At 49.8% G+C, this 15,438-nt stretch overlaps 1 protein-coding gene across 10 annotated transcripts in view; it reads left to right on the forward strand.

Moving 5' to 3' along the window:
- CTIF (cap binding complex dependent translation initiation factor) overlaps positions 1-15,438 on the forward strand; it is a 290,169-nt gene that overhangs the window by 99,287 nt on the left and 175,444 nt on the right. For all 10 annotated transcript variants that reach the window (XM_073213026.1, XM_073213035.1, XM_073213031.1 and 7 more), the window contains 2 exons: positions 12,022-12,095; positions 13,340-13,444. In XM_073213026.1, the coding sequence (XP_073069127.1) occupies positions 12,022-12,095; positions 13,340-13,444 (179 nt within the window). The remainder of the gene's footprint in view (positions 1-12,021; positions 12,096-13,339; positions 13,445-15,438) is intronic.

A 15,438-nucleotide genomic window follows, 5' to 3' on the forward strand; every position in this document is an offset into this window, starting at 1 on the left:
CACGAGGGACCCAAGGAAGACAACACCAAGACATATAATAAAAATGGCAAAGATCAAGGACAAGGATAGACTATTAAAAGCAGCCAGGGAGAGAAAAAAGATCACCTACTAAGGAAAACCCATCAGGCTATCATCAGACTTCTCAGCAGAAACCTTACAGGCCAGAAGGGAGTGGCATGATGTATTTAATGCAATGAAACAGAAGGGCCTCAAACACAGAATACTCTACCTGGCAAGGTTATCATTTAAATTTGAAGGAGGGATTAAACAATTTCCAGATAAGCAAAAGTTGAGGGAATTTACCTCCCACAAACTGTCTCTACAGTGGATTGTAGAGGGACTGCTCTAGATTGAAGTGCATATGTTTTTTCAATCTGTGATCCTGTTTTCTTATGGTAAATTCCTGGGTCAAATGGTATTTCTAGTTTTAGTTTTTTGAGGCACCTCCATATTGCTTTCCACAATGGTTGAACTAATTTACATCCCCCCCTCAAAAAAAAAGGAGCGGTGCAAGCTGACCAGAGGAGGTGGGCCTGAGCAATCCTTTCTGAATGGAAGGAGGGCCATCATCTGGACCTGGGCACTGTTCACATTACTGGACAGAGAGGCAGGAGTTTGACTGAGATCAGCGAACCTTGGTGCAGTGATGAGAAGACCTGTTTTTGAGACATTAGCAACTTGGTCAATTAGGGTACAAACAAGAGCAGTGTAAACAAGACAGAAGTTTCTTTTTTTCTTGCCCCCAACCTGGGTGGGTGTTCAGGGGTGGCCTGGCAGCTCAGCAGTGTCAGGACAGGCTCCTTGGCCCCCACTGCTCTGCCCTCTCTAGGGTGTTGCCTTTGTCCTGACGGCACATGCTGGCTCATGTCCACATCCACCCTCCTTCTAGGGGGAGTGCCCGCCTGGCGCCTCATCTCCAGGAGCCTCTGACTTCCCCTCATGGAGCAGCCGTCTTCCGATGCCCCTGGCGGAGGGGTCAACATTGGTCGGCATTCCTGAAGTGACTGCCTCACAGGAAAGCCACACACAGCTGGCGGGGCAGCTGCCCTGCCCACACTGTCCTGAGTGGCTCCCTACAGGAGAAGAGCGTGTCCTCTGGGTGCAGCTCCGATGGGATGCTGCTGCCCATACATCTTCATGGCTCCCTTCGACCTGGCCTACCAGAGGCAGGAGCACTGGACTAGCTCTTAACAACACCTCCCAGCCCCATGGACATGCCCACTGGCCCCCTCACAGCACCCTCTTATCCAGGAAGTCACCCTCACACTTAGTCACGTTGCAGTCAACTGTTCCATGTACATTTGCCTATTCCCTCAGCCTGCTGGTCAACCGGGAGATGGACACTAAGGCTGCCTGTTCATCCCTGAGCACCCCTGGACTAGGGCCTTGCCCACAGTAGGCACTCAATAATGACACCTGAGACTGCGGTGAGTTAGCCCAGGCCACGCAGTCAGTCCCTAGTGGGCCCTCTTTTCTCTGGTCACACCAACTTCGCTGAGCTTTCTGAGGTTATTGGGAGGATATGGCAGCTCTACCCAACATCCACCCATGGGAGAGAACTTCGGGGGGAAACTGAGGCTAAATTGAAACTGGGGTGGCTGGCTGCTTTGGCACTTCCCTGATAGCCCTGTGTTGGCCACATGGCCCAGGAAAGTGGGGCTGGCAGGAGAATGCTGGGCTTCATGCCTGGGAAGCTCTGTGTGGTGGATCCCAGACCATGACCTGAATGAGGGGCCCAGGGGCAGGCCCCATCTGGGGATTAGTCATGTGCTGGGATTTTTAATTTTGTTATTTCAATTAATGTGAAAAAAAAAAACAACCTTGCTTTCTCTGAACCCTTTCAAAGGCACAAGGTGGGGGTAACCTAGGACAGGTCGAGTCCCATGAGATGGGAGGAAAGGGACTCAGATAGTCCTAATGAGGCCTGTCTAGCTGTCGGCATTGGGACTTGGCTGTACATGTTAGGATTGTGTGGATCCTAACAGCCTCTTCCCAAGAGGGCTCATCCACCACTGAGTCATTTAGTGAGGAGATTAGAATAGTTCCCAACTTTTCACTGTAATAGAGGAAATGGGGGGAGATGATTGAGAGGAAAGCACCTGAAATGAGAGTCCAACCCAGTGCACTTTACAAACGTCTCAAGTTGCTCTTCAGGGAAGTAAGCTGAAGGCCTATGAAAGGTTGTATGGAGTCAGGAGCAAGCAGGGAAGAAAATAAATGTGCACAACAGCAGCAGAGCTTCTGATTAGACCTTGAGAAGGACTTCTTGATGCAGGGACTTCTTGGTGCACAGTGTTGACTGTTGAGCAAGGTGATGAAATCTTTGCTGGGAACCTACTGAACACACTTCCTTACTAGGCATGTTCGTGTGCGGCCCTGGGAAAGGTGGGGGTGTGTCAAAATTGACACCTTTGAGTCCTGGTTGATAGTCTATGGTCCCACATCCCCTGAAATGATGAGGAAAGTGCATTCCCCCATTCTGTCATGATGCCCAGTAGCAAATTGAAGCATTAGGAGAGAGTGACAAAAGCCTTATCCCAAGGACCAAGAGAACCAGACATTGGCCCAGGTGTGCCACGCATACCATTGCCCCTTCTGCAAAATGAAGCATTTTTTGAGTTTCTCTGATCCTCCTGGAAATGTCTTTCACTGTTACATTCTGTGTCTTCATGAAATGACAGTTGGATCCAAATAGCTGCTAAAAGCAACAGCAAGTCCAGATTTTCTCATTTCCTCCACTGTTTCTCCACCCAGCCTGATACCTGTGTCAACCTGCAGGTTGGGTATATCCTGGGTGCCAACACTGACTCTGATCCAGGAGATGACAGGTGGTAGGCAGAGGTGAACCTCAACTACACTGCTTGCCTCTGGCCCATAGAAAAGGCTAGAAGGAATTTTCTGCCAGTCCTTGCTGTCCTCCAGTAATTATAGTATTTGGTTCAGTGCCAATTTCAAAACTGGCTAGTACAAATGATATCTTAGTAAAGTGCCTGGGTTTTTTATCAGCTTCTATGAATATTTAAGAAATATTTTGCATGTGTTCATGGTACTGCTCTCTACTCAGTCAGTATTTATTGAGCACCTGCTGTGAGCCTGGCAGACAAATGAGCTCGAGCCTTCTGACTCACTACCTGTCTGTAGAACAGAGGCTGATTAACATGAAACAGGCTAAAGGCACACACATTGGGTCTCCCAAAGAGCCATCCTGATCACAGATACTGCGGTCCTTCCAAAGAACAGACCTGGTGGTCTCTCCTAGAGATTTTATCTCTACCTCCAGGAATGGACAGGATATTTGACTAGATGGAAGGGAAGAGAGAGGAGGATGAACAGAGAAGTGGTGTTAGCAGAGGCTTGAGGTCGGCCATAATGTCGGCATGTTAGAACAACAGGAGAGCGCATAGCTAGAGTAGATGGGTAGTGCTGGGTAGTCTTAGGGTGGTGGGGGCTGCGGCTAGTGAGAGCCAAGGTGTCTCTGTGCTCTGTTGAGGTGATGGGACTGCTGTCCAGCCCCACCCCTGTTGGTGTATTGTACCTTGTACATCTCCTGTTTCCTCTGGCATTCCATACAGGTAAAGTCTGTTCCCTTGTATAAGTCAGGATAGCCTAGGTAATGCTGCAGTAACGAACAACCCTGAGTCTCAGTAACATTAAACATCCCGCTCAGGTCCCAGCTTGATGGGAGCTGCTGTTCTGAGCAGCCACCATGACAGCGGGAGGAGAGCACTGGAGGGCCTTGCATGGGCATTTCCACAATCCAACCTGGATTTGACACACATCACTTCCAATCTTAGCCTGTTGCTCAGAAGTGGTCACACAGTCCCAGCACCCATACATACAGCCCTGAGAAGCATAATCCTACTAGGCTTGGAATGGGGAAACCAAACTATTTGGTGGTTGACTGGCTGGAATGACTGTCATGTGCCCCACCTCTGGTAGAAGCTCACTGGAGGCTGGGGCTGACCTCTTCCTCTCCACATCAGATCCAGAGCTAAGCAGGTCTCCACTGAACCCTAAGGACCTCATGGGCTCTTAGGCTGACACGCAGCTCAGCCAGAAGTTACCTGATTCAATCCCACGGGTTGTAGGACCCACCTCATGCTGGTATCAAGCTGCTGAACCTTTCCGATGACCGGGAGCCCACTGCTTCACAAGGCATGTCAGAACACTGTTTGGCAGCCCCATTGCTAACAATGTCTTTCTTGGATTCAGCCCCAAAGCACTCCAGCGGGTGGGTGGCTTTGGTTTTCCTTCTCTTGCCCATGGCTATTGAGTCTGTCCCCCAGAGTCTAGCACAGCAAGTCTGCTTTTTAAGGTAAATATCCTCAACTCGGCAGCTGTTTCCTTTTGTCCTAGTTAGTTCATTCCTTTATTTATTTGTTCTTTCATCCATTGATCCAACCAGCAAGGCATCCTTGAGTGCTTTGCTAGAAACTGGAATGGAGATGGTGAAGGGATGTGCATGGCCTCCGTGTACACAGAGGGCAGAGTAGAGAGGACAGACCCTTAAACCGCAGTGCTAAGAAGCCTGGGGCCTGACTCGATGGTTCTCAGCTCCTGCCCATCCCTGGGATACCCTGCTGGGAGCACTCTAAATTTGAGCTATAATTTCTCTCAACAAGCCTCCCAGGACTGCATCCTGTCCTGCGGACGTGATCTGACCATACAGCCCCCGCTGCTCCCAGCATGTGAGTCTCTCTCTTCCAGAAGTTGCCATCTGTCCTCTCCTTGAGGTGCCTTCTGGCTCCAGCTGCCCGTGAAGAACCAGGATAGAAAACTTAAAGTGATATTGGTGATTGGCTTTTGTAGGGAGGACAGTCGGCTGCCAGTCATTGAATGCCTGCTATAAACAGTTGTGTGGCCTGGTCTCTGTCCTTGGAGAACCTAGCATCTCCTTAGGGAAGTAAGACTTTCTCAAGTGGAAAAGCAGCAGTCTAGAGCGGCGTGTGAGTGTGGAGAGGAGTGGGGCTGGTGTCTGCAGAGGAGGTCGGATGCACAGGCAGGAGGGAGGAGGCGCTGTGCTGCCATGGTGATGGCATTGGACATGCCCTAGCCTCTGCCTTACTGTCCAGTCATAAGTGAGATACATCATTTCACTGCAGCCTCAGTTTCCCCTATGACAAATGAGATGAACTAGACTTAAGGCCATCAAAATGTTTTATTAAACCTGGCTGCTCCTGGGAAGATGGAGATGTTCTTTTTTATATTCCTCCTACTGAGTACACCTAAAACCCTTGGCCATCCTTTGTAAAACGAACATTAAGAAGATTGTGTAAAGTGGAGAGAAGGCAGACCAGCTAGGGTCCTTGGACCCTGAGCAGTGACACAGTAGTGCCTTCCCCGGGTTTTCTTTTTGCCTCCTGTATCCCCGACTTGTTGCTGAAGAAGCAGGTAACCAGGAAATGCCAATGTACACAGACTTTCTTAAGTCCCACTAAAAGCCTGTTCTCTCTATGCAAAGGTCCAGGAAAAGGGTAACCTGGCAAGACAGAGAACTTTTAGATAATAACTGCTATGTTCCAGCCAAACAGCACAGATAAAAACTGTGGCCTCACCCCCACCTCCACCAGCAAAGACCCAGTGGGAGTCTCAGGGTTGTAATGGAGGTGCCCCTCTCCCCCATACCAGGGCAGTGACCGAGACTGGCCAAGTAGGAAGCTGGGATAGTCATCCCTGCTGGCTTGTGAGAAGGCCTCCCACCCTCCCCCATGGTATTTTTGGATACCACTGGGGGGACCTAGACTTCACCCCTGTTCAGGCACCCCTACCCTCCTTGTTGAACTTCTGCCTCCCCTGGCAGGTAGGCTGGGCCCTCCATGCCATCTGCCAGAGCACTGTCAGAAAAAGCATTCCATTAAAACTTAAGGTTTAAATATGGTTCAGAGTCTCATAACCTAACATAAAAGTGTCCTGATTGCAATAAAAAATCATTTGTCATGCCAAGAGCCAGGAAGATTTCAAACTGTATGAAAAAAGGCAATGAATAGATGTCCACACTGAGATGCAAAATTGAACTTCATCAAAATAAAAAACTTTTGCTCTGGGGGAAAAAAGCCCTGTTCACAGGATGAAGAGGCAAATGACAGAGAGGGAGATTTTGTAAAATATTCCTGACAAAGGACTAATATCTGGGCTATATAAAGAACTCTCAAAACTCAGCATTTAAAAAAATCCAATTAGAAAATGGACAAAATACTTGAGGAGACATTGTCCACTGAACAGGATATATGGATGGCCAATAGGTACACAGAAAGATATCCAACATCATTAGCCATCAGGGAAATAAATTAAAGCCACAATAGAATATTTTTACACATCTATCAGAATGGCTAAAATTTTTTTGAAATAGTGGCAACACCAAATACTGGTGGAGATACAGAGAAATTGGATCACTCATACATTGCTGGTGGGGTCGTACAGTGGTAGAGCCATTCTGGAAAACAGTTAGGCAGTTTCTTAAAAAACTAAACCTGTAAGCACCATATGATCCAGCAATTGCACTCCTCAGTGTTTATCACAGAAAAATGAAAACTTATGTTCACACCAAACCTGTACTGAAATGTTTATGGCAACTTTGTGCATAATAGCCAAAAACTGGAAACAACCCAGATGTCCTTCAACAGGCGATTGGATAAAACAAGCTGTGGCACTCAGCAGTGGAAAGGAATCACCTAGTGACACAAAACACAACCTGGATGAATCTCAGGGAATTATGCTGAGTGAAAAAAGCCAGTCTGTGATCCATTTATTTAACCTCTTGAATTGACAAGATTATAGAAATGCAGAACAGGTTAGCAGTTCCCAGGGATTAGGGAAGGATGGCAGAATGAAGTAGGTGTGGACACAAAAGGGCAGCAGGAGGGAGGGATCCTTGTGCTTAGGAGAAACATGCTTGGGCCCAAGCTTCCATCATTGTCTCCCATCTGTCCCTGGAGGTCTATACTCAAAGACAGGAGGGATAGAGAGGGAAGGGACAGAATGGACAAAGTTTCAGAGTGAGGGGAATGGCTTTTCCTGCTCCTGAATGAAGCCATGGTGCCACGCAGGAGGCTCTCTCTGCTGGTCTGTGCTCTGTCATTCTCCTGCCTCAAAGGCCTTCTATGGGGAGTCCATCTGCATCTTTCCCACCAGCGTGTGTGGGCACTGTCCTCGGTGCTGAAGCACGCAAACACACACAAACACGCATGCGCGCACAGGATGGGACTGTTCCTCCTTGGGCCCGCACTTGGCTCCTTAGTTCCTCTCTAATCAAGCAAACCCAGGTTACCCTCAAAGTCTGGTGTAATTTGGACCTGTGAGGACTCTCAGACCCAGCTTACAGGAAGGCCCTGTTTTGGCCCAGGAGATAACTTTTGGCTCCTTCTGTCTGTAAACATTTCATGTGTTGTTTAGAGCTCTCAATGGTCAGAGCTCTCCCAGTGTTTCATATGCTCCACCTGCTCTCTCCTGACCCTGATCTGGGAATCTCCAGTCTAGTCCAGATGCTGGTGGTACAGAGTGAGGCCCCCCAGAAGCGGCTTGCAAGCCAAGGATCCTGCTTGCCCCACTCTCAGTCCAAACTTAGGCTATGTGCATGAACTTTCCCCTGGAGCCCCAGAGCCTCTCACTGTCACCCCCAAGCCAGCAGCATAGGTGCTATGTAGCCTGTCATGCGGTGCTTGGCTACATGTCATCCTCCACTGTTCTGTTAGTCTCCATGACCCCCTAGTTGAGTGGAAAGGTTTTTGAGGTCAGGGATGATAGCCTCAGGCCTGTCGTGGCCAACACAGTGACCCTGTGTTAATCCACTTGTGTAGGTGTACAGTGGCGCTTGAGGCAGGGGATGTGGGGAGGGTGAATGTGGGGAAAATAGAAGTTCCTATGGCCAGGATCCTCACCTGACCCTAACCACTCAATGATGTAATTGGCCTACTGCTAGACTGATGCTTCCACACCTGCAGGCAGTAAGCTGTTATTGATGGAGTCACTATATAAAGAGCTCTGCCCAGTGCTCTGGGGCAGAGACAGAGAGGAGGTAGATTATGGACCTGCAGACTGCTGGATACAGGCGTGATTCAGTGCTCGACCTACCACCAGGAGAATAAAGCTGGGTATAAAACCCTTTTACCCCAAGAACATTCCACTGTCATTTCTCAGTCTCACTGAATCCATAGTAAACTTGCCTGGGGCTGAAACCCTCAGGCAAGACAGTGACCTTAGAAAGGAGAGAAGCCTTGTTCATTGTCAAGGGGGCAGCCCTCCATGTCAACTAGCCTGGGAACCCTGTGTCCATGCAGAGAGAATCCACATGAGAGTCAAGGCTTGCTTACCCATAAGCAAAGGTCACTTATGCAGTTGTATATTAAGAAAAAAGTGGCATAGAAGAGGATTTTTTTTTACCCTCTGGCCCTGACTTATCATGTTTTTCTCCTGTCCAGTGATTCCCTCCCTCCTTGTTCTGTTCATTTATGCACAGGCCCTCCTTATACATCCCGTCCTTACACATTCTGTCCACCAGCACTGCCTTCCCAAATGTGGGCACAGATGGACTTGGAGAACCCAAATATTTGTAGGGGATGGATATGCTACTACATTATGGAAATCTGCAGTGGGGTCAGAATTCATTTGAATACCATAACTGCGTGGTGCAGTGGTTTAGAGCATAAACTCTGGGCTACCCTCTACGTGCTCCCATCCTGGGAACTCTAATTGTGCATGTAGCAAAAAAAACTCCAAGTCTCAGTTTTCTCATCGTTGAAGTGGGGATGATGATAATTTCTGCTTCCTAGGGTTGTAAGCAATGTAAAGTGCTCAGATGATGTCTGGCAGGCATGAGTGCTGTGCCCATGTCTGCTCTTGTCATCGTGTGGAGTCTGTCCTCCCTGGAGCGGAGACAGCTGTGCACCCAGTGGGGCCTCTCAGAGGCAGCTCCAGTCTCCCTGCCCGTGGGCAGGCCATTGCCATTTCTTCTGCCACATGGTTTAAAGTGCTCATTATTCCTTTGTGATCTGTTCTGAGAGCAGCACAGTTCACCCTGGCATGGGGCCCCCTAATTGCCAGTAAAAGGGGCTGTTGTTATTCTGCAGCATTTAAGTGCTAAAAATGATTCATTGAAGAGAGTGATTGTTTCTGATAAGGCTTCTCAGAACCCTGGCATTGCAGCAACCTGCGGGGCAGGGGCTGGGTGATCTCAGGACTGGGGAGGTGATGGGAGAAAGCTGTGGTCACCAGGAATTACAAACTGAATATAGTCTTGAAGAAGCCAGGGAGGTTTTGTGGAGAGCTCTCAGTGCCTAGACACTGAGGCCTTACACTGAATCAATGATGCTTGGGAATCATCCCAAGGCTAGGATGGGGGGCTAGTGGACAAGGAGGTACAGCAGAATAGTAAAGCCAGAGTTCCTGCTGTTAAGATGATAACAGACTAATTGGGGAAGAATGTGTTAGATGACTGTTTCACAAAGCAGGATCTATGGAACCCTAATCCTGCACAATGCTCTGGAATAAAGAGGAAAGATGGGATAGTTTTCTGGCCAGAGAAGTTTAGGAAATGCTGTATACCCTTTTGCCATCTACTTGAAGAATCAACATCCACCTAAACTAGTAAAAGCCCTGAAAAGTTATGCAATAAAGTAAAACAATCTTTTAACTCAGTGTGCCCCAGACATTGACTAGGGAGCCTTTCTGAACCTCTTTTTTCCCACGGAATTCTTTTTAACATCAAGTGTTTCTTAAAGTGTGATCCGTGGACTGCCCCAGCCACACCCAGTTTAAACCACCAACACTCCTGTCCAGGTGATTCAGGTGCACATTGACATTTGAGAGCCAGCACATAGCGTTTCCGAACACCACTGGGGAACTCTGTCTTGAGGAGTCGGGAAGGGAATCAACCACTGGGGCATGCACTGTAACAAAGCTTTTTCTTCCCTTTTTGGGATGAAATTTGAAGGAGGTAGATGTTGCTTCCAAGCACCAGGCTATTTCTTCAGCCCCTGGTGATAAACGGTTGCATGCAGTGATTATATGCCTGTCATATCCCATTGCAACAGACTCTCAGGAAATGTCCAGATTCTTGTTACATGCTGTAGTTGTTGTGTCACATAGAGGGACACTAAGGAGATTGTTCACTGTGTCCAAGATTTTCACTATGAGTCTCTCCAGACACTTGCCCTCTCACCTGTTAGGGTGCTCACCCTAATGGGGGTTACCCTCTTACATTCAGCATGGAGAGGCCGATCCGCTTGCTCACAGCCCTTGGAATGTCATTTGATGGCTTGAGGGTCCTCATTCTTGCCCCTTGCTGTCACGTCCACCAGGGCTGCTGAGTCACACAGCTCCAGTGGTACCATCCACATTTCCTTCCTGGAGGTTTGTCTTCAAGGCACCCCGGGACTATGCAAAGATGGCACTTTTGTTCCTCGGCTCAGCATCAGGGTCTGTGGGGATAATGGAAGTCCCTATGGCCAGGATCCTCACCTGACCCTAAACCACTCGATGATGTAATTGGTCTATTCCTAGGCTAATGCTTCCACATCCTAGACAATAAGCTATTATTGCCTGAGTCACTATATAAAGTGCTCTGCCCAGTGCTCTGGGCAGAGGCAGAGAGGAGGTGGATTATGGACCTGCAGCCTGCTGGATGCAGGTGTAAGTCTAGTGATCAACCTACCACCTGGAGAATAAAGCTGAGTATAACCCTTTTATCCCTTGGCTGAAACCCTCAGGCAAGACAGGGTCACAGTGTCAGTGGGGAGGGAATAGAGGCAGGAGGTAAATCATTGTGAGAAGTAAGGAGACCTAACCCAGTGGAAATGGAGAGCTGAGAACCAGTGGAGAGGCCCCGGGGAGGGGCCATGCAGGGCACAGAGGGAGCAGGCACGGTGCAGACACTCCTGCAGCATGGTAGGGCATGGTTGTGCAGGCACAGGTATCTGGAGGTTGAGGTGATGGGGAGGGTGGTGGTCTGAGGAGCAGGATTTTTGCTGGGAATGGATTGTGACATCCCTAAGTTTTCCAGCATTTAAAAGAAGGTTCAGGTTCTATGTGTCAGTTTGGAAATATGTTCTCTGGGTTGTTATGAGGATGGGTGAGAGTTGTGGGGATTCAGTGGGAAAACTGTGTGTAGAGTCTGTAGACTACGAAGCACAGTAAAAATAGGCAGGCCTGGTTGCCACCTGCTGTGGCTCTCCAGCTGGGCCTGTCGACCTCTAGGAACTTCATTTCTCACCTCAAAGTGGAGGTGGCAACAGCGCCCAGGGGTAGGTATGTGTGGGCACTGGGCGGGAGAGGCAGCCCTCCTTGGGAACTGTCAGCACCTGTGTGCAGTGCTGGGGCATCTCCTCCAGTCTCTGCTCTGTTGTCCTTCCCACCCATCAGCCAGGGGCCTTTTCCCTGGACACCAGGAGGTCTAGAGGTTGGGAGGTCTCCATGCCCAGTGCAGGGCCTGAGTTTGAGATGCCAAGGTGCCTCCTGTAGCTGGAGGGCAGTACCCCCAACATCCAGGCTGTGGCATGGCTGCCAGCTCTCTGCGAGGTGCCTCAGTTGTGTAGGAGCTGAGGTGACCTGCACTGGCATGGCCCTCCCCTCCCCGCCCGTTGAGAAGTGGTGGCGGAGAGCCCAACCTCAGCCCAGGAGGGAGATTTCTTTGCCCTCCGCACTGCCCTTGAGCTGCCTTCTGGAGGAATTGTTGCCATCCCTGTGAGATACTGGGTTTGGCTGTGACCTTCCTGCCCCTTTTCCCAGTTGTTCTCTCCCTCTCTCTGTCCCATGTCTGCTCTCTGGTGGCCTTGAATCCCAGGAGAGTAATGGATCTTGATGTCCTCATCTGTGACCTGATCTTTCAGACACAGAGGCCTCAGGGTTGCACCTCGTCACACAGTTTTCAATCAGTTGGCAGGCATCTGAGTAGACCTACTGTGTGACCGACAGGGAGGGCCTCTGTAGTCCTCTGCAGGACTGGGCTTTGGGGAAGGCTACTGCCCACTTATTCTAGGCCTTGGCCAAGCAAATAATGCCACCCCTTCTCTCCCTGGTCTCTTCCAGAACGGTAGCAAAGACAGCTCTCTGGACATGCTGGGCACGGATATCTGGGCTGCCAACACCTTTGATTCCTTCAGGTAAGTCCTCTTCCTCCTGTCTGTGGTGGCGGCTCCACCTGGGACCCCAGCTTACTTGCCTTTATGCCCTGTGGGGCCTTTGGGGGCTGGGTAGAGGCTGAGAGTTCACCAGTCAAGAAGTGGAGAGCAGTAGAGAGGCGAGTGGGCTAGGAAGGGTGAGGCTGCAGAGGAAGCAGGTCAGAGGAAAGAGGAGGTCCAAGGTGGGAGGGTGAGGGAGACATCCGCAGAAAAAGAGAGGAGACAGGGAGGTAGTGGGAAATGAGGGTGGAGGGAAAGGGAAGACAGGAGCTGACAGTCCACCCACAGGGCAGCAGGAGGGAAGGCGGAGGAGGACGGTGGAGGTGGAAGGCAACCTGTGTCAGAGTCAGGGACAGATAGCTGTGACCACAGACCCCCACCCCTCCCACCTGCACTCACAAGGGCTAGGCAGCTGGCTGCAGAGAGGTCTGGAGGAAGCAAGGATTGTCCATGGTTCATACTCTAGAAAGTTCCTGATGGGCCAGATTAGAAAAATAGGTATTGGCCACAGTTCCTCAGGACGTGGGGATGGTGCCTCTCAAGGGTTTGCTAATGGGAGCCTGCCATGGCATCCACTCCGATGGAGAGTGACAGCTTTGGGCCATGAATGGCAGTGGCCCTTGGGCTGAACTCCTTCCCTGGCCCTACAGCTGGTCGACACTGGGCTTGCCCCGGCACACCCCTGGCTGGGACTCAGGCTCACCCAGCATGGAAGTGCTGTGGGGTCTCCGGGACTGGAACCTGGGAGGCCTGGCCTGTTTCCCCATGAACTCCTACCTCAGAGCTACCTTGTGGATATTTGAGCTGCTGTCAGAGGCTCTAGTGACAGGTTTTGGCTTGCTTTCTCCAGCCTTTCTCAAGTGTGGGTGTGAAAACAAACTCCAAAGTGTTTTAGGGGGACTGCTGTAGAGTAGGGATCAGGTGTACATGTGTTTTAGAGGCACGCATCACCGTACAGTGGGATGGGAGAGAGGTGAGGGCTTCACGGGCAGCCCCCTGCCCCATTGTACGGGAGCACAGACAGAGCTGACACCTCAGCCTCCATTCCCAGAAAGGGGTTCCTGCCGACCCTGCCCTTGCCTAGGGGGGGGGGGGTCCTTCCCTTCTGTCTGCGTCTTTCTGAGGACATTTCCCTGCCAGGGTTGTGCTGGGATGTGTGGTCCCCATCAGTAATTGGGCTTGTGCCCCGCTTTTCCTCGCATTTCTCACCCTCCCTCGCCCTCTAGTGGTGCCACCTGGGACCTGCAGCCTGAAAAGCTGGACTTCACCCAGTTCCACCGGAAGCTGCGGCACACGCCTAAGCAGCCCCTGCCACACATCGACCGTGAAGGGTAAGGGGCGGCCAGAGGGCCATTACACAGGGGCAGGGTGGGGTTGGGGACAGCTGTGGCTGTACTGGGGCGGAGAGGGGCCCTCCCCTGGGCAGGCAGGCGTCCCTGCTACACAGTTGGCTGATGTTCAGGGAGGCAGTCCACCCAGCACTGCAGGCTCACTGCTGTCTCTCCAGAAACTCCACCCTTCACTGGTCAGCCCCTCATGCCCCGCTGCCCAGTCCTCTTCCTGACCACCCAGTGGCCCTGTAATCAGTAATCAGAGCTCACACTTGGCCAGAACCGGAGGCTCCTCAAAACAGCTGAACGCCCTGAGCTCTGGATCAGGAAGTCTGGGATAGGACCTGAGAATTTGCATTTCTAACAAGTTCCCAGGGAATGCTGACGCAGCTGGTCCAGGGACCCCACTTTGAGAACCACTGGTGCAGTGGCTGATTTTACACCAGGTTATCTCCCTCCACTTATTTCATGTATCAATGTTGCCTTCTCCTTTTAAAGTCGGTGTCAGGGCCTGGGATGACCTCAGGACAAGAATGTGACTCCAGCCAGATGCAGACGGTTTCTTTTCTTTCTTTCTTTTTAAGATAATTTTTATTGAGGTAAAATCCATGTAACAGAAAATTAGCCATTTTAAGGTGTTCATTTCAGGGACATTTACTACATCCATCACATTGTGTAACTACTACCTCTAGCTGGTTCCAAATCATTTCCAACACCCCAATATAAACCCAAACCCATTACACAGGTATTCCCCCTTCCCCTCTCAGGCCTGGCAACCTCCAGCTGTCTTTGATCTGGCAACCTCCAATCTTTCTGTTTCTATGGACTTACCTCTTTTGGATATTTATATAAATGGAATCATAGGTGGTCTTCTGTGTCTGGCTTCTTTACTGACATAATATTTCCAGGGTTCATATACATCATAGCATATATCAGTATGCTCTTCCTTTTCATGGCTGAATAATATTCCATTATGGCTATACCACCATTTTTTAATCCGTTCATCTGCTGATGGACATTTGGGTTGTCTTCCCCTTTTAGCTTATTGTGAATAATGCTGCTATGAACATTCACGTACGAGGATTTGCTGGAGCCTTTGTTTTCAATTCTTCTGAGCATGTGCCTGGGAGTGGAATTGCTAATGGTCCAATTCTGACACCAATTCCAGTGTGTTCTTTTTTCCCATTACCACCAAACAATACTCTGACATTAGCTGAGTGTCCTACAATTCAAACTCAGTTCTGATACTGTCTGCCTGGAGATAGTGTCAGATCCCACGGGTTAAAGGTTAGGTCCTATAAAATGCCCTCCTCCCCCAGACTTCAGGCACCAATTGCAAGTCTTGGTCATCACCTGCGCTTCTGGCTGATTGGCTATAAATAGGCTGTTCCAAGGGCCTCTCCCTCCAATTCAATTAATTTTCTAGAGAAACAGAAGCCAGAGAAACATCCTAATAGATCACTGGTTTATTATAGAGAGATAGAACTCAGGAATGGGCAGATGGAAGAGATGTACAGGGCGAGATGTGGGGGAAGGATGAAGGGTTTCCTTGTCCTCTCCCAGCACCTCCATGTGCTCACCAACCTGGAAGCTCTCAGAACCCCCGCCTTTTAGGGTTTATGGAGGCTTCATTACAAAGGCACAATTGATTAAATCATTGGCCATTGTGTTTGGTTCAACTACACCCCGTCACCCCCTCTGGATATCTGGACTGAAAGTCCCAACCCTCCAATCATACAGCAAACCAGACCCCCTCCTTAGGTGGCCTCCAGACATGCCAAAAGTTGCCTCATTAATACAACAAGAGAACTTTTATCTCTCTGACCGCTTAGGAAATTCCAAGGATTTTAGGAGCTCTGTGCCAGGACTGGGGATGGAGACTAAATATATCTCATTACAGAAATCACAATATCACACACGGTAATTCTATGATTTAACTTTTTGAGGACCTGCCAAACTGTTTCCCACAGCAGCTGAATATTTTACATTCCCAC

Source organism: Manis javanica, chromosome 9 (assembly GCF_040802235.1).
Source record: "Manis javanica isolate MJ-LG chromosome 9, MJ_LKY, whole genome shotgun sequence".
Lineage (NCBI taxonomy): Eukaryota > Metazoa > Chordata > Mammalia > Pholidota > Manidae > Manis > Manis javanica.